This window comes from Myotis nattereri (genome assembly GCF_964212035.1).
Source record: "Myotis nattereri genome assembly, chromosome: 20".
Taxonomy (NCBI): domain Eukaryota; kingdom Metazoa; phylum Chordata; class Mammalia; order Chiroptera; family Vespertilionidae; genus Myotis; species Myotis nattereri.
In genome coordinates, this window is record NC_138096.1 from 1,734,436 (window position 1) to 1,759,510 (window position 25,075).

The 25,075-nt window shown below is 48.4% G+C and overlaps 1 protein-coding gene across 1 annotated transcript; it reads left to right on the forward strand.

Moving 5' to 3' along the window:
* Positions 1–912: 912 nt before the first annotated feature.
* Positions 913–24,545, forward strand: ZBTB41 (zinc finger and BTB domain containing 41). The gene is made up of 11 exons (XM_081114262.1): positions 913–962; positions 1,533–2,915; positions 5,984–6,191; positions 6,911–6,980; positions 7,740–7,887; positions 9,679–9,808; positions 11,013–11,108; positions 12,459–12,565; positions 13,523–13,628; positions 15,553–15,641; positions 16,923–24,545. Exons 2-11 carry the CDS (start codon positions 1,676–1,678, stop codon positions 17,576–17,578), a joined length of 2,850 nt encoding a protein of 949 aa, XP_080970388.1. The 5' UTR covers positions 913–962; positions 1,533–1,675; the 3' UTR covers positions 17,579–24,545.
* Positions 24,546–25,075: the final 530 nt, after the last annotated feature.

The window sequence follows — 25,075 nt, forward strand, 5'->3', positions numbered from 1 at the left end:
TCTGTCGCTATTCGTTTCCTCTGGGTCCCGGAAAGTTGCTCTGCGTTTGAGTCTAGTATGGAAATATGGCTTTAAATGTTGGGCAAGTAAAAGAGCTTCAAAGCTTTTTTTTTTTTTTTTTTTTTAACTGGAAGATAGATCACATGCACACGCACCCATTGAATATCTTCTGAAAGACTATCCCTGACGGTGTGTTTAATAAAGACATATTTCAGAGAGAGCACATCACTTTTCTCTGATTTTGGCTCCCCTTCCTGCCCTCCCGGCTTGTATTATATTTATACGGACACTTCCCCGTGTCTTCTGTGCACAGGAAGAAATTAAAGAATAATTTCAGGAGCAGCCGCGTTAGCTCTTTGACTCAAGAAAAAGAAGGAAACGCCGTCCACGTGGGTTCCTCGGACGCAGAGTTTGGGGACCGGCTCCGTGGGTGGCTGCACACAGGGAGGTGCGATCCTTGGTGCTCCAGCGGCCCTGCCCATGGCTCCCCAGTTCCCATCCATCCGGCCCGCTTCCCTTTCCCAACAAGGCTCCCTGCGGAGTTTTGAGGGGTTCAATCCCCGCCAGCCGGCAAATCGCCCCGAAAACCCGGAGGCACAGATTTGGGTTGTTGCTAGGTTCCCAGGGCGGGCCTGGAAGGTTTACGGAGCATGCGCACTGCCGGACTCCCCAGGCGGGCGGGGAGGTTTACGGAGCATGCGCACTTTCCGGACTCCCCGGGCGGGCGGGGAGGGCTTACGGAGACTGCGCACAGCTGGGCGCGCGCACATGCGCAGTGGCCGGCGCCGGGCCGCGCGCTGGGAAGCCGGGAGGCTGGGCGGCGGCGCGCGCAGTGACGTGGTCGGTGGGGCCGACGCCGAGGGAGGAGGGGGGCTGAACCCGGAAGTGGGTCGGCGCTGGAGCGAGCGCGCCGGGAGTGGAGCGCGGCGGCCGGCAGCCAGCGGGGCAGCCCCGGGTTCCCGGTAAGGGCTCTACGGGGCGCTCGCCCGAGGACCCCGGGGTGGGGACGGGAACGTGTTGGCCGCCGGCGAGCGCGCCGTCCCCGCCGGGGCTGGGCCTGCGAAGGCGCCGGTGCTGACGGGGTCGTCCCGGAGGTTGACCCCGCTCGTCCTGCGCGGCGCGCTCCGGGGGTGGCGCCTCCGCGGGGCGGTGTCGGCCGCGGGGCGCGCTGATTCTCCAACGTGGGGAGCCTTACGCGCCCCACAACAGCGTGTGATCGGGGGGACTTGGTGCCGCGGCGGGACAGGCCTTATTGTCACCAGCCCCGCGCCCACCTGCCCCCTCGCTCGGGGGTCGCGGGCGCCCCTCCTGCCCCGCGCCCCGTGCGCGCGGCGGGCCCCCGGGGTGCGCCCGGGCTTCCCCCGCGGGTCCTTTGTGGGTTGTCTCCCCGGACGCGGCCCGCGGGGCTCCCCGCCCTGAGGTCTCAGCCCCGAGGGAGTGGACGCTGCGACCTGGCCGTCCTTTCGGGTGACGTCGGGTGGGGCGAGGGGCTTGGGTTTGCCATCTAACGCTTTTTCCCCCTTATTTTGCAGCTCACGAAGCCCTCGGGCACGCCCCTCCGGTAGCCGATACCCAAGACAATCTAGTTTTTTTATTTTATTTTATTTATTTCCCCCCTTGCTACCTCCCTCCAGCCACTTCATGAAGTTTCTCGCCCCGAAACCGTCGCCCTGCAATGAAGAAGAGGAGGAAGGCGACTCTCAGCCTTGACGACCAGATCCGCCTGGGCTGTCACCGCGATCCCCCCGAGGGGCATGCCGCTGCCGCCGGGGCGCGGGACCCGCTGACCTACGCCCCCCGCGCCGCCCCGAGACCAGCCGCCCCGGAGGCTCTCCGCTGCTACCGGGACCTGCCCCCGCCCCCGCTGCCCCCGCCGCCGCCGCCTCCCCCCGCCGCCGCCCCCGATCAGAGGAAGCTGCTGAGCTCCTGGCAGTACCGCCGGAACCTGCTCGCCTACCTGAACGCCGACCGGCAGAAGCAGCCGTCCTTCTGCGACCTGCTCATCATCGTGGAAGGCAAGGAGTTCAGCGCCCACAAGGTGGTGGTGGCCGTGGGCAGCAGCTACTTCCACGCGTGCCTGAGCAAGAACCCCAGCACGGACGTGGTCATCCTGGACCACGTCCCGCACTCGGTCTTCCGGCACCTGCTGGAGTTCCTCTACACGGCCGAGTTCTTCGTGTCCCAGTACGAGATCCCCCTGGTCCTCGAGGCCGCCAAGTTCCTGGACATCATCGATGCCGTCAAGCTGCTCAACAGCGAAGACGTCCACCACCCCCCGTTCCAGCCCCAGCGCCTCGAGCAGCCGCCCCCGGAGGAGTCGCTGAGCGGGTTGACCGGGGGGCGGCTGTCGGATGACCATCGGTGCACCTTCTGCAGCAGGCACTTTTGTTACAAGAAGTCCTTAGAGAACCATTTGGCCAAGACGCACAGGTCCCTCTTCTTAGGGAAAAAACATGGGCTAAACATGCTGGACAGAGGGTTTTCCGCCAGGAGGTCCAAGAGGAACCGGAGGTGCCCCGTGAAGCTCGAAGACGCCGCCGCCGCCGTCGGCGATGACAAACGAGAAGGTGGCGACGGCTCAGGCAGCTTGAACCGAGACCGTTTCGAGAAGGGGAAGCGCGATAGGAACGATTCCGAGGATCCGGGGAGCGAAGGGAACGCCGAGGAAGATGAGCTAGAGGAGGAGGTGTCCGATGAGTTCTCGGACACCGAAGAGCCAAGTGACAAGGAGCCGAATGGTGCGGAGGAGGAGGAGGAGGAGGAGGAGGAGGAGGAAGAGGAGGAGGAGGAAGACGAACCCGAGACCGGCGATTCTGCAGGAAGTATTCAGGACGGGTTATCTCCCGTGATCATTCAGATAAATAACAAAAAAACCCTGCAGTGCCCCATATGCGATAAAACCTTCGACCGGATAGGTAAGAAGAGAGAGCGTGTCGCACTTCTGTCTCTAATAACTTCGTTTTCAGGGGTGTTTTGAAGGCCATGACTAAAAACTGGACTTGGAAAGTCAATTTTATTACTATTTTTTTAATATACATTTTATTGATTTTTTACAGAGAGGAAGGGAGAGGGATAGAGAGTTAGAAACATCGATGAGAGAGAAACATCGATCAGCTGCCTCCTGCACACTCCCCACGGGGGATGTGCCCGCAACCCAGGTACATGCCCTTGACCGGAATTGAACCTGGGACCCCCTTCAGTCCACAGGCCGACCCGCTGTCCACTGGGCTACACCGGTTAGGGCTGGAAAGTCAACTTTAAAAAGAATACTTCACTAGGGTGGGTGTTTGGTTTCCAGTAAATATTTTATCCTGTTTGTTTGAATTTGTCGTGATTCAGGAATTAAGCATTCATAAGGCTTTGCTGTCTCTTCCTCGTGTCCTGACAGTAGGCGGCAGGTGACTGGTCCGTGTGTTTGGTTTGAGAATCTCCAGAGCATCAGTTATGGTGAATGTAGAGATTTGATTTATATGCTAATCCGATCTCATAGATAAGTGCTATTTTTGAGTCATGATAGAAAATTGGATTAGGTCATATTAGATTTAATCCAATAATGCATTTACCATTTGGTCTTGAACTTGGTAACATGCGAGTTAGAAATATCACTTTTCCAGTGTTGGGCATTGTTTAGAGTCGGTAGGTTTTGGACTAGACTGTTAATATAGTTGAGAGTAAAGCTGTACTGATTGCGATTTAATTTTGTCGGACGAGTCTTTAGGAAGTGCCCTGGTTAGTAGATTCTTTGGTTGTTGTAATAGTGAATACATCACCTTTTCCCTTATTAGAAAAGTCTCTGTAGGAAATGTGGTCTGCCAGCTTGAGTTAAAGATATGTCAGTGAGTATTTAAGATCTCCCATATTTGCTAGTACAGTAAGTTTTGAAGGCCTCTTATATGAACTTTTCTAATGCGAACTTCTAAACTGCAACCATTGATATTTTCTATATAATTCAAAGTTATGAAATTGTGAAATGTAGTCTACCACATAAAACGGTAAAAGGAGCATGTGAGTGCAACCTGACTTCGTAAAATTACTCAGTTTTAATCTCTCCCCATGTGTGTGGCAGGGTTGAGTTACTCATGTGACTGGTTATAGGTGGAAATTGGTTTTATAAGGGATTGGTAATCATTTCCTCTCCAAATAGGCGACAGTATACTGTTGGCACAGCAGCGCTAACATCCTTTTGCTTTTTATCATGCCTCTGAATATTCGTCACTCCAAATGAGAATACTTTTGACAGCCCAGTTTAATAATTTATCACGATTTTTACTGTGCGGCTCTGTACAAACACGAATAATACAACTTTTCCTGAGTAACCCAGTGGGAAGAGCACAGACATTCAGGTGAACTAGTTGACTCAGGGTGAAAAGTCGCTCCTGCAGAGCTCTCAACAAATGCTGTGCGGGGTGCAGGGGATAGAATGCCATCTTTGCATGGAGAGACCCGAGAACATGTCGTCTTTCCAATAGATTTTATTTCTTAGGCTTTGGATCCTTCGCTCATGCCTCCCGTATTCTGCCTTCATTTGACCTGATTTGACTCGAGAGGAGTGAGCAGGGAGTCCGGTCACAAATGGCCTTGCGAGCCCAGCACGCAGACCTCAGACTGTGAGGTGCTTCTGAGAGGAGTTCTCCGTGGACGTTAGGTTGGGAGGCTGGTGCTGTCATTCCCCCTGTGTTACCTGTCCAAGGCCCTGCGAAGAAACCTGTTCACTTTACATAACCTGGCATTTCCTGCAGTAATTTTATCACAAGACACTTTGGGGTGTGCTTTTTCTTTTTCTTTTTTTTTAAATATATTTTATTGATTTTTTTACAGAGAGGAAGGGAGAGGGATAGAGAGTTAGAAACATCCATGAGAGAGAAACATCCATCAGCTGCCTCCTGCACACCCCTCACTGGGGATGTGCCCGCAACCAAGGTACATGCCCTTGACCGGAATCGAACCTGGGACCTTTCAGTCCGCAGGCTGACGCTCTATCCACTGAGCCAAACCAGTTTCGGCATGGGGTATGCTTCTTTTTCTGCCCCAAGAAATGAAAGTTCCCTGCACATTATTTGGGAAAATACTGTTCAAGATGAAGGTCCTGATATATTAGCCTTTTGCAGCTTTTTAATCCAAGGCAGCGCAGGTAATTGTGGGAATAAATGGGTCACATTGCAGGCCTATTTCCAGCCTACCTTTCGGAGTGTATTTTACGTTACCCCTCCCTCTCATTCCAACCCCCCTCCCCCCTTAGCCTCATTGGGGCTGTGTTCTCTCCCCCAGAACTTAGAGATGGCAGTTGATATTATAACATCCCAGTTAAAAAAGCATGGGCTGTGGGGGATGTCCCACCGCCTGCATTTTTGAACCCAGATCTTGGGCAAGTTCCTTCACCTTCTGCCCTTTGTACGCAGAGTGGGGGAGATGCTAACGGCACCTTCTCCTGGGGTGACCATGAGGATGGAATTGCTTACAGCGGATGACATGGAGAAGGTGTTGGAGGAATGCGAGCTGCTCCTGTTAGTCATGAATCTAGTGTAGTTGCGTGTCTCTGACAGGCCAGCGAGTGTGAACGCACTTTGGTATCTTCTACTGCGTTCTGTCCCTTCCCTCCACCCCCAGCCCTCCTCACAGCCCGAGGAAGTGTGGAGCGCTGATCTAAAGCGCAGCGTAGCTTCCTTCTGGTTTGGTAAAACCTACCCGTTCCTTGTGATGTCGGAGAAAAGTCATAAAGGCCTGCGTTCAGGCTCATCCCTCGAACACGGGAGGGGTGGCCCGGGTTTTCGAGGGAAGGCGTCTTGAGCAGTAGCTCAGAACAATAAGTCGCTGAGGTTGATCAAAGTTACAAGTTCAGGTAAACTTCCTTTAGGTGTGGGTGTGGGTCTGTGTATTAACTAGGCTATGAATCATGAGGTGTTTCCCCCCCGCCCCCCACCGTCAAATTCTAGTCACTGCGGTGAAGGCACGGAGTTTAACGCTGCCGTCTCTCTCTTCCTAGGGAAATACGAGAGCCACACACGTGTGCACACAGGTGAGAAGCCCTTTGAGTGTGATGTTTGTCACCAGCGCTATTCGACCAAGTATAACCTGACTGTCCACAGGAAGAAGCACAGCAGCGACACCGACTTCCATAAGAAGGAGCACAAGTGTCATTACTGTCATAAGCTCCACGCCAGCAGGAAGACGCTCGCCAAGCACGTGAAGAGGCAAGTGCGGCCGCACGCCCGCCACGCACTCACCGCGCCCTCCGCTGAAACACGCAGGTCGGCGGCAGCGGCGGCGGAGGGGGCTTGTCCCCAGTGCCCTCATGGCTGCGCGTGTTGCGGACTGTACACTGGTTAAGAGCAGCGAGTGTTGGTTTGTTGACATTTTTTATTCAGGCTGTTGAGGTGAAGGTTTTTGACGAAACACGCTCCTTTGTCTAGAGACTGTAGACGTTTCAGATACAGCGTTTAGTTATCTTGTTTTCTGCCTTGGGTTTGGGCAAGTTTGCTTTAAAAATAATACGGTTTTAGAACTCCAGGGAGGGTTTTAGAGCCCTAGGAAGCTTATTCCTCGCGCTCAACTTTGTCTTTAGTTGATAAAGAATTTGTGAGAGAGAATATTTAACTCATGTTAACTTTACTGAAATCTGGACAAAAAAACCCACAGAAATTAAGTGGATCACCTTGAAGATTATCTCTGAACAGCTAGGTCCCTGAATGTATTTAACGTCTGTCTAGACTTTTTGACAACATCTGCATAAATTTAGGCATATGCATTCACTTCATGAAGTGACATGTATGTTCTTAACATACTCATGTGTGTCATTCTCTGTAAGAAAGGAATCTGTTTGATTTTTGTAATCACTGTCCGCAGGTTATATGGAATGTTGATTTAACTAATACAGTCTTTTCTTAATCATCCTTTTCTTTTTCTCTTCCAGATTTCATCCTGAAAATGCACAAGAGTTTATTTCCATTAGGAAGACCAAGAGTGAAAGTTGGAAGTGTGAGGTAATAGCTTTTTATTTGTTTTAGAAAACAAAGCTAAATGTCATGGTGCCTTTGGGGAAAGTAGTCAGACTTGCATGTAACACAAACCTAGTGTCGCTGCCTTTTAGACCTGCCTTTTAGCTATGACAGCCTACGTTTGACAAATTAAGGCTGGTGATGAACCTGACAGATACAGTCCTGGCTTTATTTTACCGTGATCACCATGCCTTGAACTTGAAGTTGTGTGTGTAAACTGTGACACCGCTATCGCCCGTGCATATCAAATGTTAGAGCTTCCCCTCCATTTCTGATTATCTGTTGCTACATAACAGGCCACCTCACGGCCTAGTGGCCTTAAACAGTCATTTTATCATCTCTCACCATTTTCTGGGGCCGGACTTCGCAAGGTGCTTCTTCTGTTCCACGTGGTTTTAGCTGGCGTCACTCAGTCCTTTGCAGCCAGTGGGTGGTCTGATCTGGTCTGGTCTGGTCTGGGGCACTTCCAAAGTGGCTCACTCACAGCGCTGGCAACTCAGTGTTGGGCGTCTTCTCTGCTTTGGTCTCTTGGTGGGGCTACTTGAGCTTCCTTCTGGCATGGCGGCTAGGATTCAAGAAGCCTCGGCCAAAACTAGAGGCCTTTTTAGGCCCCGGAGCAGCACTGTCAGCACATTATTATTTTTTTTTAATCTACTTGAATTTGTGGGTTTCTTTCTCATCACGAGATTTGTATTTTAACTTCCAATTCGGGTCCCCTTACATCTTGTGTGCACGTTCTTTTAGATTTGCAAGAAATATTTCACTCGGAGGCCTCACTTGGAGGAACACATGATCCTGCACTCCCAGGACAAGCCCTTCAAGTGCACCTACTGCGAAGAGCATTTCAAGTCACGGTTCGCCCGGTTAAAGCATCAGGAAAAGTTCCATCTGGGTGAGCAGATGGCTCCTTCCAGAAGCAGTGGCCGCGGTTGGTGACCACAGCGTGCGGGGACCTGCCGCAGTCACACCAGCGAGGAGGGGGAGGAGGAGGAAGAGTCGTGTGGATCGGGCGGGGAGCTGCGTGTCCTGCAGTTCCTGGAGACCAGGAAATACGTCTGTTTGTTGATTGTTTCGGTGGCAGATCTTTCCGTGGTTCTAAATGGCATTTACTCACCGTTGACAGTTGGATAGCTTTGGGAGTGGCTGGGTTACGGCTTCTTTGTGTTGGAAAAAAACTCATTTTTCAGGGAGGGCAGTAGACTTCGTCTGCTTGGAATTCAGCATCGTGTTGGGTGAAGTCTCTCCCCAGTGCGTGTGGAGACTGTGGCCTGCTGGTCGTGTGGTGAGGCGCAGTCACCATAGTTAACCCCCGAGACGAGTTATTGTCATGCCAGGCGGAGAGCTTTTCCTGTTCAGCGTTCCCATTGACGACTTGGATGCAAACACGGGCCTCGTGCTCAGGAAACGTGTAGCTAATGTGAAGCTGGTAGGGGTGGTAAATACAGTAGAAAATAAAAATGTAAAAAGAAAACTGGACAAAAGGTTAAAACAAATTAAGTTACATTTATTTAAGAATAAATGCAGAGTCGTAGGCATGGGGATGATCTGACTTTTGGTCGTGGGGGACACTGTAAAATGGTCCAAATCCCAACTCTTGTTTTATAGCTGGGATTAATAGCAGGGACTTTCAAGGCACAATCCGAACCAGTGTCATATGACTTGATGGAAACCAGTGTAGCTTTGAACTATATTAATAAAAACATATTGTTCAAAATTAGGTGGTAGTCATCTCACCAATTTTAACTTCATCTGGAACATGACATTTCTCGATACCACATTCAAGATGGAAATTGACAAATACATATTCTAGAGGTTGGGTGACCATGGTGACCTAGGGTCGTACAGTTATTTCATGGACTAAAATGTTTGAAGGACTTAAAACGCTTTTGGAAGTAGGGAGATATTTTGTCTGGGAAGAGAGATTGACCATCGATCTCCCAATACTTTGAAGCCTCCATTGTGTGGTCAGGAATACTTCAGCTTTGCAATTCTCGTATATAGCACTAGTGTCTGCTGGGGGCTTATTTTTGTTTTTTTTGCTTAGACTTCTCTGCATTTAGTAAGTTGTTCTAGCATAGTATTTCATCTCAGCATGTCTGAGACGCCGTCATATGGAAACAGGTTTTGTAATTACTGTTGCATGGGTTCCATACTATTACGATATGTGTAATGTAAGAACTGTGGTTGAAGGCACGTTCATGACTGCGTGTTGCATGTGAGAAGTTTCTTTAGGCGCTAGTTCCGGGAAAAACAGCTTCCGTTGGGAATTGAGGGGTCTTCAATTCCAGGAATATAGACAGGATTATAAATCTGCCTTCTGGGAAGAGAAGATACGACTGTAAATAAATGATTGCATTGTGTCGTGACATATGCACTCGTGAGAGTGGGCATCCATTTGTCACATACTGTGAGGGGGAAGCCTCTGGTCACCAAATGTGTGTGGGGCTCCCCCCACCAGTAGGCGGGTCCCTGACCCCAGCCGGCTGCCTCACAGGTGAACTCGGTGCCGGCACGCTGGCTGGAGAGGGCGTCAGATCCCTCCGGACTGCCCTCCCCTTCAGATGCCCATCACGGGTCGTCGGTTCCCAGGTCGCCCGCAGCCGCTCTGGTCGCACACACACCGGGGAAGCTGCCCTTAGTTTCTCCTCCGCAGCCTGGACTTACTCTGCTCTTCCCCTTCCAGGTCCCTTTCCGTGCGACATCTGCGGCCGCCAGTTCAATGACACGGGGAACCTGAAGCGCCACATAGAGTGCACGCACGGCGGGAAGAGAAAGTGGACCTGCTTCATCTGCGGGAAGTCCGTGCGAGAGAGGTGAGGGGCCCCCCACACGCAGGGGCGTCCTGGTGCCGGCGTGTGGAAATGAGACCTGTCGTGTGTGCAGACTAGAGACACGCAGGACGCAGCGTGCGTGAGTTATGCTCTAACGTCAGGGTTAAAGGTAAAACACAAATTATGTGAAATGCTGTAGACCAGCGGTTCTCAACCTTCCGGCCCTTTCCATACAGCTCCTCATGTGGTGACCCAACCATACAATTATTTCCGTGGCGACGTCATCACTGTCATGTTGCTACTGTGATGAATCGTCATGGAAATATCTGATATGCAGGATGGTCTTAGGAGACCCCTGTGAGAGGGTCGTTCGACCGCCGAAGGGGTCGCGACCCACGGGTTGAGAACCGCTGCTCTAGACGATGATATAAAGCCAGGATTTGTGAGTTTAGATGGTGAATGTAATGAAAGTGCCATTTTGCCTTTTTCTGGAACCCCAGTAGACATACATTAACATTTATTCACTTATTTATTTATCTTAAAGACAGTAAGCTGCAGAGACCGAGGAGAAAGGTAACAAGAACAACACAGGTTTATAGCTAGAAAGCCAGTGGGTCAGCGGTGCCTGACTGAGGTCTCGGACCGAAGGAGGCATCGGAGGGATGGAGAGCCTAGTTGGCATCATGGAACCCACAGAAGGCACAAGGACTAGCAGCAGGGGGTCCCCCTGGAGCCTGCGGGAAGGAGAGGCAGAAAAGGGGGCCTGGGGTAAAGGTGTTCGAGAAGGGAGGTCATTGGATTCTTCTGCCCCCCACTCTGGCCATGGCTGCGGGCACCCCCTCCCAGCGCGCAGTGCAGGGTGGATGCGTTCTGACTGCTGAAAGCTCTGAGCCCCGGGCCTGATCCCGGCGGCCATCCTGGCTTACGGGTTTGATCCTCCAGGCAGATGGGAAACAACTCAGCAGTCTCTTTACGTATCTTCTCTTTATTCCTCTCCAGGTTTTGTGTAAGACAGACAGACAGACAGATAGTTCAGCCATGAGCACACCAGTGGCAAAGGGGCCCAACGTTCAGATTTTGTCCCTTTTGGTTTTGTCAGAGGAGAGAGACCAGTGTGTGTGCAGGGGAGCCTGGTCCTAGAAGAAGGGTGTTGGCTTGGACACGTTTCCGGTGAGCCTGCGGGCGTCTGTTTCGTGTGCACGTTGGCGTTCAGTAAACCTTTCGTTTAAACATGTGTTTAACGTAGAACCACGCTGAAGGAGCACATGAGGATCCACAGCGGGGAGAAGCCTCATCTCTGCAGCATCTGTGGGCAGCGCTTCCGCCACGGCAGCTCCTACAGGTGAGCCGGCCCTTGTCTTCCTGGAACGGGAGCGAGAATTGCGTCTTCGTTTACGTCTGTTTCCTTACTGGTGGCTTAGCTGTGTGTTGGATGAAAACACTTCTTAGTACTTGTCACAAGCAAAGGTGTGCAAAAAGCGTGTAGACTTCCCCCTACAACTTCCAATGTCGTCTTCATTCTGTGCGATAAAATATTTTTAAACGTTTCCTCATCACCAGATCTGCCGGATGCTTTACTGTCGGAATTATCATCGTTTAAAGATTTATTTCATTACTTTTCTTTGAGTCAAAATTCATTATAATTCTGGTGTTGAGAACTTAGTGTATTTCTTTACTCTCGATTGTCCAAGAATAGTTCGGTATGAAAATACGGCAAAATGGAAAACGCCAGGATTCCCAGTTTTTGAAAGTCTTCATTATTTGAAATTCATGTAATTATTTCTGCAACTGAATCCTTGACCACATTTGCAGTTTCTGAAAAGTTGCTTTTTTTTCTGAATGAATAGGTGACTGTGTACTGGGGGATACATGTACAGTTTTACTTTTAATTAATGCTCTGAAGGATGTTAACCTTAAGGCTTTGCCATTTACCTCAAAAGTTTAAACAGAATGCTTCCCTTTGCAGGTAATTCAGTCAGTTTACAGTTTTAGTGACAGTAGAATCAGCATGTTTGGGCGACTTGAATGAGAAGCTGTTCGTTTCTCTGGGACAGACATAGTTGGAGGACCATGAGGATAAAAATAATTCCAGTTAAATCAGTTTTAAGAATTTAAACCTTTTATAATCTGTCCTTGGGTAACTACGAAATGAGCCATATTTTGTCTGGTTAGATATGAAGAACAGCAGTAAAATGTAATTGTCAGAAAGCTGATGACTTAGACACCCACTCAGTTCTCAACTGTCACTTTATCAGCGCTGCCTGTGCCCAGAAAGGGTCCCTTTAATTACTGGCTGTCGCTGGCCACCATCCGAGTCTGTCCCTTGGGCACCTACCCGCCTGCTCCAGTCCTTCTGGATTCTCTCCTCTGGCTGCTCGGAGACCTCACTGGCCAGAGGGATGCGAGTCCAGCGCGTGCTGGGTCTAGTGAAGTAGCTGGAGGATCTGAAAGGTCAGGGGCGAGTGTCGTCCGGCCGGGGTGGGAGCCTGGGCGGAGCTGAGTGCTCGTTTGAAGAGGTGAGAATGCAGGAAGCCTGGAGTCAGGTGGTCAGAGCAGGAAGGGCCCAGACCTAGAAAGGGAGCCGGAAAGGGATGAGGCTGGGAGCAGACAGCTGCTCCCCCCGCGTGGAGTCACCCCCGTTGTTCCTCCGGAGTCACCGCCTCCCGTGGTCTTGAACTCTGTTCCCCTGTAGACTTCACTTGCGAGTCCATCACGATGACAAGAGGTACGAGTGCGACGAGTGTGGGAAAACATTTATTCGCCACGACCACCTGACGAAGCACAAAAAGATACATTCAGGTGAGGTGTGTTTGGTCAGGCTGTTCCGAAGTCCTTCTGTAACACGCACCTGAAAAGTACATGCTATTCAATGCTAATTAATGGTGGCTATTAGTCTAATGATTGGGTCTCTGTAGGCCACTCCTTTGAACCCTGGTCCCAACTACCTTTTTTAAGAAGCATTGGTAAGGGACATAATTTTATGACCCATTTTTTTTCCACTGTAAGTTTAATCACTTTGTTGTCTTTAATGACTACAAACTATATTTTTAAATTGTTTTAATCAAATGCTCAACATTAGCATTGTGCATATCATGTGGATTATGCAGCGATGGCTGCCCACGGCTCCCTAAAGCAGTGGTTCTCAACCTCCCTAACGCCGCGACCCTTTCATACGGTTCCTCATGTTGTGGGGACCCCCAACCATAAAATTATTTTCGTGGCTACTTCATAACTGTAATGTTGCTACTGTTACGAATCTTCATGTAAATATCTGATATGCAGGATGTATTTTCATTGTTACAAATTGAACATAATTAAAGCATAGTGATTAATCACAAAAACAATATGTGTTTTCCGATGGTCTTAGGCGACCCCTGTGAAAGGGTCGTTCGGCCCCCAAAGGGGTTGCGACCCACAGGTTGAGAACCACTGCCCTAAAGGGAGATGCCAGGATATTTATCATTTTGATTGGAGATGAAGGAAGTTAGAACATGGACGCTTGAAGAGAAATGATTGTACCTGGGTGTTCAAGTTCATGTCACGGTGAATTTTTGAAACCCCATATTTTTTTTAAAAGAGTACCTTAATCATGCTGATCAATTTCAGATCGTTACACCCTCAGCTGAGGGTGGCTTTACTTTCCTGGTCTGTTTCTCCCCGTGTTATTTTCCTGTTTGGTAATTTATTTCTGGGGGGGGGGTGGGGGTGGGGGGAGGATTGACATGCATATTATAATCAGATATTTGGGTCTTTAAGGTGAAAAGGCTCATCAGTGTGAAGAATGCGGAAAATGTTTTGGCCGCAGGGATCATCTCACTGTTCATTACAAGAGTGTGCACCTCGGAGAGAAGGTGTGGCAGAAGTAAGTGGACAGGCAGTGTTTCTCCTCAGGGCCGCGTCCGATCAGCCTGGGTTGGGGGGACTCACAAGGTGTCTCAGTTGATGCTGTTTGGTTGGGGATATTGGCTAACCGGCTCTCTCACTGCCTTAGCTTCTCTGCAGACCTGCGGGGGCTGAGCAAGGCATCAGTACCAAGTTGTTCAGAGGCTAGGGGGTGGACATTGAACTTGATGACTCACATAAAAGCTCGGCTCTTGGGGGATTCGTGTGTGTTGGTTGCTGTGGCTCTCGTGTCTGACACTGCCTGTGTGTTACACTTACTGAGACAGCCGTTACCGGGAATGTCTGCAGTCGGAACTTAAATCTTTGTAACCACACTAAGCACTGAACATGGTATTTCATTTGAAGGAGGTGTGCATGGTCCGGATCATCCACTTTTTAGTACAGTTTAGACAGCCGAGCTTAACTGAGTTGTCGAGTGTAAAATGTTGAACGAGTTTATGCTCTTGGACGCGGTATTTGGAGCAAGTGCGAAGTAGCAGGCGTGGTCCAAGGTGCCCGGACACCTAGTGACAAGTCCTGAGCGTGCTGCCCACAGCGTCTATAACGGCAGGAGCTGGAGACGGGCCTGAGGGCCACTAGGCAGGCGACTGCATCCTTTGCTCATTTTCATGCATTGGTTTGGCGCTCCCTTCGCTGACCTTCGCTGACCTTGTCCAGCGACCCACTCGTGGCATCAGTGTGTTCAGAGGGGTCGTTTTACTCTGGGCTCACGAGGTGCCAGCAGGCTCTGAAGGGCTGGGCCGTGAAAATACCCACGATGCCATGCGGAGAAGGAAGCCAGCCTCAGCAGCCCGCGTGCGTGGGTGGAAGACGGGCCGCACGCTCACCGCTCCAGAGCCTCAGCCCCTCTGTACCCTTACAATGGGTCAGTGCCTCGGGAGCCTTTGTTTATGTGCTTACAACATAGATGCTGAATTATAGGTGAGATACATTACATGAATCCTTAGAAATTAAAATGAGAAAAACGTAAGTTCTTATTAGTTCATTTAGTAATGAGACGGCCATCCCATGCTCACATAAATAGCACTTGTGTGAAAGGTAAGTCCTTCACAAAACAAAACTATCAAAGGAGCGGGGGTGTTTTACGTTCTTGTAAATCCCTTTCACGGCCTCAGAGCTGGATTGTCCTATCTGCTGTCACGGGTGTTATTTTAGTTGAAGGAAATGAAGAAAAGCTAGCCTCCCTCAGATACACGGTTGGCTAACGGAGGAGTGTTACAATAGCCTTTTTCTTAGGTAATTGTGGGTGTTATTCGTGACAGCCACACTGAAACTCAGCAAGTGGTAGCTTCGTAAGGGTAGGAGCAGGGGGGACCTGAACAAGATGCATGGGGTTTATCCTCTGATGCCTGGAATCTCTTGGTCGGCCTTGCACTTTGAATGGGTGTGTTACCTACATGACACTGTCGTATCCTGCCTTCGTCATTTGGAAACGGGCTCACTGAGTTACAGATTTTCCGGTGTCCATGTATTTCACGGGACGGATCAACAAGTCACGTTGGCTAACACTTCCGCCAGCGTCCCAGAGTAGAGTGCTGGGACCCTGCCAAGATCAAGGGCAAATGCAGGTTTCTCCAAAGTCTTACGTTAGTTTGAAAGCTTCAATTTTATCAGCAACCGGTATTGTCAGTTTTTCCCCTTGAAGTGACAGGCTCACTTCATTTAATTTTTGAGGAAGTACCTGCCAGAATATTCAGGTCTGTACCTGTAGGTTGTCTTCTGTTCTTTCAAGCCAAATGGTATGTATTCCACGAAGGCAGTGGCCCCTTCAGCGCCCAACCTGGTCTCACAGGTGCTTGTCTTTGACACATTGTACTTCGATTTGTGGTGTGTGACTTACTGAAATGACGCTGAAAAAAACTCTACCCTTTTTATTTTCTTAGATACAAAGCCACCTTTCATCAATGCGATGTCTGTAAGAAATTTTTTAAAGGCAAATCAAGTCTCGAAATGCATTTTCGGACGCATTCAGGTAAAACTTAATGGGCAGTTTATATATATATATATATATATATATATATATATATATATATATATATACACCTTTGTGTATTATTCAGGAGTAAAATAGAAGCATTTAAGCTTTAATGCTGTGAACATCCTTCTGTACAATTAGGGGAACACCTTTCCCATCGGGAATGGACTCAGCGTGGCTCTCCTGCTCCTCTCGTGTGCTTGTTTATGGCTCCTCTGTATCTGCGAACTCTAAATCAGTTATTTTCTTGTCTTTGAAAAAGTAATTCGAATGTGGCCTCATTGCCTCGCCCGCAAGTGCCCACGTGTCCTTCTCCGCATCAGCTGTCACTCACAGGCGGGCGAGGAGAACGGCTGGCTTCGCTGCTTTCCGGAAGGGGCACGTTCTTCATCCTCCTCTTCCCCGGGCGCTGCTGCCTGTTGTGAAACATCGGCTCTGCCGGACTCCTCCCTGGATGTCTGTGTCTGACGTCTCATATCAGTGAGGAGTTTTTCGTGCTCTTTTCCTCTTTGAGAAAGAGGCACATTTATGCATTTTCAGCTGCTTTGTTTTTTTAAAAAAATATATTTTATTGATTTTTTTACAGAGAGGAAGGGAGAGGGATAGAGAATCAGAAACATTGATGAGAGAGAAACATCGATCAGCTGCCTCCTGCACACCTCCCTACTGGGGATGTGCCCGCAACCAAGGTACACGCCCTCGACCGGAATCGAACCTGGGACCTTTCAGTCCACAGGCCGACGCTCTATCCACTGAGCCACACCGGTTAGGGCCAGCCGCTTTGTTTTATATTGAGTTTGAGTGTTGTCATGCGGCTGTTCTGGGAAAGAACGATAATTGCGTTCATAAAAACCAGAATAGGGGAAATAACCGGATTTGGGTGATTTCAATAGGCAAGAATTACAGGATAGAATTTATGACTGACCCAGTGCTGCTGTGACAAGCAAAATCACACCTCCCTCCAGATGAAGAAGCCCCATTCGGGGGGTACACAGAGGCCACTGTGAGAACAAAGGAGAGTGAACGCCAGCTGTAATGACAATGGCCAAGGCTGACGACTGAGAATTGGGACGCTTGCTCAGGGTTGTCTAGTAAGGGGCACAGCCAGAATTCAAACCCAGATCTTTCCCTGTTTTACCAGCTGACTGCGTTGTGACAGCACATAAGATTATTGCATTATTTTATTAAGTTCTTGTAAGAATCCGCATGGAAATTGGCTACTTAAAACCATTGTCTTATCCAGCCAGTGCATTTGACACTTGATGTTTGTTCGTGCAGGTGAAAAGCCATACAAGTGTCAGATCTGCAATCAGTCCTTCAGAATTAAGAAAACCTTGACCAAGCACCTGGTCATTCATTCGGACGCCCGGCCTTTCTACTGTCAGTACTGTAACGCCACGTTCAAGCGGAAAGACAAGCTCAAGTACCACACGGACCACGTGCACGGCATCAAGTCCCCCGACGACGCCCTGAGCGCTTCCGAGGAGAAGCTCGTGGCCTTGCCCGGGGAATACTCGTCCGACGACAAGATCTTCCCGGCAGAGACAAAACAGTACGCGGACCAGCCCAAAGCGTATCCGACGGAGGCCAAGGCGATGCTACAGGACGTGTCTGCCGAGGTGTGCGTGCCCGTGACGCTGGTTCCCGTGCAGATGCCCGACGCCCCGAGCGACCTGGGGCAGCACAGCGCCCCCCTCCCACCGTCTTCGCACGACATCCTGTCGCCACAGCCACCGGCAGCCGACTACCCGCGGGCAGCTGACTTAGCTTTTCTGGAAAAATACACCCTGACCCCCCAGCCTGCAAATATAGTTCACCCTGTCCGACCCGAGCAGATGCTGGATCCCCGGGAACAGTCCTACCTCGGGACGCTGCTGGGCCTCGACAGCGCCACGGCCGTGCAGAACATGTCGGACGCGGAGCATCACGCGTGAGGGCGTCCACGCGGTCCACGCGTTTCTTGGATGCTCGCGTGCTGGCCGCCTGGTGCAGGTGGCTTTTCAACGAGTAGGGCTGCGATTTTTTTTCATTTTCAAGTACTCAGAGCCGTCGCAAATCAAGAAAAAATACGCATCTCTGTTTACTGAACATGTGAATATCTGGACACACATTGAGGTATTTGAAGTGAACATTTTTATGATTTTAAAGGATTATTTAGCGCTAATTTTAATGGAATCTCAAACTTTTCAAAATTATTAGCTGTTGACATTATCTTTTGATTTTTTGAATCATCAGTGGACATTTTATTCTTTAGTCTCATTCCTCCTCTCTCCCTTCCCCCTCTTCCGAACAAGCTTAAGGACCATGTAGGCTTTAGGAAAGAATTTACGAGAGTTTACTGATAATCGCAACCCTTCCCTTATCCTAACAGAGATTCGTTATTTCCTCCAGGTTTCCGGAAATTGGTATTAGGGATTTGTATTTATAAGGAAGTCTTGGGTGTGTCTGTATTGTTTCTTAGTCTGGTTACCTGATAATTTTAGGTTATCTTTCTCCTTTGGTCTTTTGGCAAAAAGCCAGAAAGCTAATGCGTGTCAGAGTAGCGTGTTCAATGAAATGCAGAATGGAAATAACTACAGTGGGGCCTTGACTTACGAGTTTAATTCGTTCCGTGACGGAGCTCGTAACTCAGATTACTCATATGTCAAATCAAGAAGTGAACGAGTGAGACGCGTGATGCTGGGCTGATGTTGTGGCGTTCACTGTGACGTTCTCTGCGCCAGCTAGCGGTGGGGTATCTGAAGCTGGCTCGTAACCCAAATTTTAGCTCGCAACTCAAAGCAAAAAATTGGCCGAGAGATGGCTCGTATCTCGAAAAACTCATTAGTCGGGACACTCGTAAGTCAAGGCCCCGCTGTATCCAAATGATTGGTTTTTGCCTATGCTTCAGTGAACATGAACAAGAAATGCAAATGCAGATCTAGGCATTAAATTACACAATTGATAATGTGTAGAAAGCAAAACGTGATAGTATCGTTCAAGGTCAGTTCACCTGTCCTAGCTGCCATTTATTTCCCATTAACATATCACAGCCTAGATCTTCATCTCACCGATGAATGAAATGTAATTCACAGGTGATGTTTGGTCTCATTGACACTGGCTGACTGAACCTCTAGGAAACAGAACCGAGATATTCCACACACCATTGTTAGAAAAGGTGCCAAATTATACTCTGTGTGTCTGTCTACTCTCAATGTTGTTTACTAGTAATTACAGGGAACCGCTGTGTGTGCACAGGTGTACATGGAACCCAGGTTTGTGTCTGCTTTTCCCATAAGCCTGGGGCCTAATTTTCCTGGATTTTTGTTGTCGTCTGAGACAGAAGGTGAGCACTTGGTGAGGGGAAATGGCAGTTACAGGGACTCCTCACGGAGTACAGTTAACTGAGGAACAGGCCACTGTTTCCGAGGAGAGCTGCTGGGAGGGTCCGAGCGGCAGGGCCGATTCCCGTGGCCTGTTGTCTGTATGTAAACTGGTGGGAAATAGCAATGTGAAGAGTTTGCTATTTCCGTTTTGTTTACACCCCTAATTGCTTTAAGCACTTTTTTAATGTAAACGAATGTCTGGCCCGGTCCTTGTGAGAAAAAAGAAAATCACAAATAAAATAATGAAGTTTTAATAAAATTTAGCCACTTCATGGGGACAGGTGTTTGCTGAAGCACTTAAGAAAGGAAGGTACTTTACAGTGTGTCGTCCTAGTGGGAAGAGGAGAAAAAGTGGTGAGAATTGAGGCTACTTACCCCAAGTAGCTCTTGTAAATAAGAAAACCAGCCTGAGTTTTGCCTCAGTTGTTAAGATTTGGTTATAGTCATTCTAGGACCGGTAGATGTGATTAATGTATGAATTCTCCTGTTTGGCACATCCTTTTGTGTGGAAACGATAATCTATCTGGGTACTTACGTGGCTGAACTTGACAATGTGAGGTACTGTTAGTCTGTTAGTGTTTCAGATCGACTTTGAGGAATACGTATCCTTAGGATTTTTAACAAAGAACAACACGGCTTTGAACTAAAAAAGTTCCTCTTAGGAAAAGAAGTCATCATACCCAGCAGTGTGCCCTGCCTCGCGTACAAGCCGCGTGGAAGACTGGGACTTGCAAAAAGGCAGAGGGTCTAGACGTGTGTGTACAGGGTGTATGCTGTTTGGTAGCAGGACAGAAGGGGTGCTGCATTTTCACATGGAAAAGAACGCTTTGTTTTTTGAATATATTTACTTTAGGGTTCTTTTCGTAATCTAATGCTTTAAATACATGGTTCGATGGTAGGGATTGGTTTACAGTAGGCAGCTTTTCCGGAATGCATCTCTTCCGTAGAATGAAATACAAATCCATGTAGTTATTGTAGGTCACTACGCCTGAACAGAGGTTTATAAATTGCTTTCGCAAGTTATCTTCTGCAAACTTCAGACCGAGCTCTGAGGGCGAGCTAGACGTGCCGTCTTCCCAGTTTGGAGAGAGGGAGTCTGAGGCGAAGGACGCAGGTACGCCCCATCATTGATGAGTGGCAGGTCCCGGCTTCTAGGGAAGGACACGTGGCTCAGTCCTGCCTCCCAGGTGCCAGGCACCCATGTTCTCGCATCGTCTTCAGTAGGCTGGGCGGGGAAGGGTGGTTCTGACGAAGCGAGAGTCTCAGCGGACGGACGAGCAAACAGTCCCAATCTGCTGCCTCTAATTTCCAAATTAGAGCCTAAGAAACACTAAACTGGTGAAAACCTCGTAGATTTGGGCAAACTGAATGTATATAGTTTTTGAAGTTGGCACAAGAAATATGAAACGAGGCCTCCTCTTTTCACTTAATCTTTTGTACTATTTGGGAGTTTCTGGGACAAATGTCCCATCAACTCTAAAATTCGTTACTTCTGTACCTGTACTTAAATTTTGAATTTTGCAACTAAGCTTAGCCTCATTCAGAATTTTTTATCTTATGAGCATAATTTATTGTTTTAAATTAATGTTTTAGCTGATAGCAGTTAGCACTCAATATGTAAGTGGAATAATTTATAAAGTGTAGAGATTTGTTAACCTGCTCCGTTTTTACTTAAATGCACCAAAGATTTTAGTAGGTATTGCAATAGTTTAAAAGAATTTAAATTCTTCGTTGTCTGAATAAATATTTGTCCAAAGAAGCACAGTTCAAGTCCTAGGCTTATGGATTTAAAAAAAAAATTGTTAGTTTGAATACTAAGATGAAGTGTTTGTGTTTCTACGTATAAAAACAAGAACAGAAGGAAGTACTCTGGGAAGAGTCATACTGACAAAGGAATCACACGGAAGAACGCTGTTTTCCTCAGTTTAATGCATAGAATGTTACCTTCAGTGAACACTATTAAATGCATAACAGTAAGCTTATTTTTTACACTACACTATTAAAATCATTTGCCTTAGATTTTTTTTGTTTTTTAAGACGAGTTGAAGTTATTTTTGTATGAAACACTCCACCTATTTTTTTTTGCAGTCTAAGATGCCATGTTAGGTTAGGGTCGGTTCTGCATCCAGCAAGGTGTAACTAACTCCGAAGGTAGTGGTCTTGGCGTCCTTTTAAGTAATATAGTCATTTATTGCCACGAGAAGAGTGAGCAGCCAAGATAGGGCTTAACCTGGTGCTTCACTAAAGTGACTTCCTTTAGGGCGAAGTTTGGTCCCCTGATCACGTTCGGTCGACCTTTTAAAGTGTCACAGCATCTTAGCGGAGTACCTATAAACCGTTAGCTGAGGGCTCGTAAAATATCAGGCATCGTTTTCCATTCTCCAATTGCAAGCAAAGTAAAGACACAGCTAAACTGGTATGTTGGGTAGTTTGCGTTTTCCTCCTTCCAGATCATTCGACCGTGTCCCCGGGGACAAGTCAGACTCGGGGCCCTGGCTCTCTGACCGTCTTGTCTGGATGGAATGCTCCGTGCCTTTTCCCTGTGTTGTCGTTGCTTCGAGTTGCTTCCGCCGGCCAGCGTGTGCCGGCTCATAACGGGGTTTGATTATTTTTGTTGTTATGGGTCTTATGTGTGTGTGGCCTGCTGGTCAGGCAGCACTTTATTACAATTTTTTTTTTTAGGTTGCTTTATGTTTACGTAAGGAAATAGGCACTCATGTACTTGTGTGAATATTTGTTGTTTGTGTTTTTATGTCTCTTTTGGCCTTCATAGTTACTGCAAAGACACTCCCAGGCCTGGCTCTATACGCTTCTTAGAGGAATCTAACAAATAAAATAAAATGAGTTGTGTGTCTGTCTCTCTGTCTCCTCCTCCCTTCCTCCCACCCCCCAGTTTTTTAATAATAATCAATCATCAGTCACCATAACCACACAGCTCTACTGAGTGGCTTCTGAGTTCAGTTTGAGGGTGGTGATGGCTTGAGATGAGTTTGCCCTTAGGTGCAGGAGCCACCCAGCCAACCTGCGAACAGCTTGAGCGTATCAACGTGGGCAGAGGGAGGACTTTGAAAGTCGCGTTGGGGTGACTCGAAGATTCCGTGCCAAATTTAAAATGATGAGAATGTACCAGAAGCCGGTGGCATTTCTAAGACTTCAAATAGGGTCATGGGCAAGTGTTACCTGCTATTAGAGCGAATATGGGTAATGTAAGAATCGTTTTCTAACCCGTTTAGAAAATTGGACAATTCTTTCTTAGGCCCTTCGCTTCCTTATGCGTAGTCTCTGGGTAAAGTCGGCAGTGGTTTCCTGAGGGGGATCGGCCTCTTTATTTCCTTCCAAACTATTTCTACTTCACGGTCCTTTTATGCAGGAATATTAGCATGCCCTCCGCACCTCCTTTGGAAGTAGCCTTAATAAGACAAAAGTAATAGGATGAGCTTGTATGGTAGATGAGAGGTTTTGGTAGAGAGAAAAGCCTACGTTTTGTTACTCTTCACGCATCAACTTGCTATGTATCGATTGATCTTAAGTCTATGACTATTGGAAAAATTCCCAAAGAATCTAAATTTAGCCTCTGTAGCCATTATATAAATAGAAATGAAGATTATATTCACGGAATAGAGGTTATACAGAGACGACATACTTCTTTTTTTTTCTTTCCCCAAATTCTTAAGTATTGTCAGTGCTTGCATTACTTTTGGAAATTCTAAACCATTTCTTGAATAAAGAGCAGGTACACTTCTCACGGTTATTTCTCCTCTTGGCTCGGCATTCCTGCTTGCGGTGAAGTTGGACAGCACCCTGGGGTGCAATTACAAAACTTTTATTCCTTCCAACAGTCGGGCTTGACTTGCAGATGAAACTGGAGGACAGCTGATGAGTACAGAGGTGAGCGCTGAGCTGCTCCACGCTGCGTAGCACCTGTTAGGATGAAGGGCACTCACGATGTTCATTAAAGTGAAAATGCTTTTGAACTTGGTTTTCAGTCTCAGCTCCCGAGTTTTGTTTTAATCCCTAAGGACACGTGTCAGAGCAGTTACAGAGAGAAACCTCAGATACCCACAGGCGTCATTCTGTCGACCGTGTGTGACGTTCCCGGGCGTGTTTTCTGGATACGTGGGCTGCCCCGTGTTTCTGAAGTACCAATGTCTCTGTAGAAAAGTCCCCGTGTCTGTGACGAGGAGGATGTTGTACGCCGAACTAGTTCTCTGTGTGATTTTGATACTTACAATAAAGTTCTTGGATCTTCATAAAGCATCTCCAGGTCTTACTGAACAGGTTCTCGGCATGGGGATGTGGTGCTCAGGACTCTGCAGGCCTGGGTGAGTCAGAGACGGTGAACAAATGGAAAACCGGGCATTCCGGGGCACATCTATGTCAATTTCATTTCTCATCAGCCAGATATTTTGCGGTATTTTACATATTAAATGTGTTAAATGATTTAATGGTTTTTAAGTGGCTAATGAATATATGTTTACATGCTAACGATGATTAGTAAACAAAATGAACTATGCCGTTGAGTGGAAACCAACTTTTCAGTGACTGAGGCATAAGGAGGCTTGTATTTGCAATGTTAATCTGAAGGATGATATTCACCGTATGACATAATGTAAATGAAGTGTTGTTGGAATTATCATTCATGCTAACACTTTTGCTTAGAAAACTCTGTAGTAGTGTTCTCCTTGTACACCAGTCTTAACGGGGCCAACACACCTCTGTAACAGTTTTGTTTAAATATTGTTAAGGTAACAGGTCCACTTCAGGCCCCATTGGGTATCAGTGAATGTCATTGCCTGTCTCACCTTCCGCATTGCCTTTCAACCAGGGATGTTTTTCTGACATCGTTTGTGTACCCATACCATTCCCATACATATTTTTAAAGTTTCCGCCCGGCTGGCGTGGCTCAGTGGTTGAGCATCGACCTATGAACCAGGAGGTCACGGTTCGATTCCCGGTCAAGGGCACATGCCCCAGGTTGCAGGCTCGATCCCCAGTGGGGGGTGTGCAGGAGGCAGCCGAGCAATGATTCTCTCTCATCATGGATGTTTCTCTCTCTCTCTCCCTCTCCCTTCCTAAAATCAATAAAAATATAAAACAAAAACAGAGTTTCCTACCGCCTTTAGAGGCAGTGTGGTGTAGGGTAAGGGCAAGATTAGGGCCACGCCTCCTCTGTTACATATCCTGGCTTTGCCTCTTGCTGGCCTTAGTGCACGTCTGTAAAATACAGGTTAATGGGTCCCCTCCAACAGTGTTGGGGCTTAAAACCACCCTGGGCATATATGCACATGTTATTAGATAAAACCAAGGAGTTATCTGTCCAGGGATGGCCTGCCAACGCCATCAGGCGTGAGTTAATTGTGAATCTCAGGTTTCATCTACTTTTGCCCCCAGAAATCTCTACTTAAGAACCAGCCAACACACAATGCAATAGAAAGACACAATGCAATATTGTAGAACTGTGCACTTGAGACCTGTGTGTTACTCACCAATGTCACCCCAGTACATTCAATAATAAATAAATAAAAACCCGGCATGTAAACGCACTGACTCCCTGCTGTGGTCACTCACTGAAATAAGCCCGTTCGCACAAACTAGGCATCTCATCGTCTTCATTCTCTCCCGTCCGGCCGTGGAAACCGCGAGAAAAAAGCCCAATGAATGACTATACCTCTGGGCTCAGCCACATTAGGCTCCTGAACGGTTTTGCCCGAGGTTGCCCCTGGCAACCGCAAGGGTGGCTCTACCTCCGGTGGAAAGGCTGCCGCCACCCCTGTCTTCCCCTCGACACCAGCTCTTTGCAAAACCAAAAGGCGGATTCCGTCTCTAAGCAACGGGTTTCCAGGTGTCGCAAAGACCCCGCCTCGGTTTGCGGCCCCCCCGCGGAGAGCGCGACAGAGCCATCATTTAAATGAAGCGCTGCCGCCTCATTGGCTCGGCCGTCCCGCCCTCCGATTGGCCCCTGAGGAGGTTTGACGGCGCCGCTGCTCGCTGATTGGCTCTGCGAGGGACATGGGCGGGGCCGCGCGTGCCCATTGGTGGAGGAGGGAAGTTTAAGCCGAGGCCGAC

Excerpts from the sequence above, each read along its gene's own strand:
- ZBTB41 (XM_081114262.1), top strand. The coding sequence starts at position 1,676 with ATGAAGAAGAGGAGGAAGGCGACTCTCAGCCTTGACGACCAGATCCGC. Across the intron at positions 12,566-13,522 it reads GCACAAAAAGATACATTCAG|GTGAAAAGGCTCATCAGTGT; the intron begins GTGAGGTGTGTT and ends TGGGTCTTTAAG. Across the intron at positions 13,629-15,552 it reads GGAGAGAAGGTGTGGCAGAA|ATACAAAGCCACCTTTCATC; the intron begins GTAAGTGGACAG and ends TTATTTTCTTAG.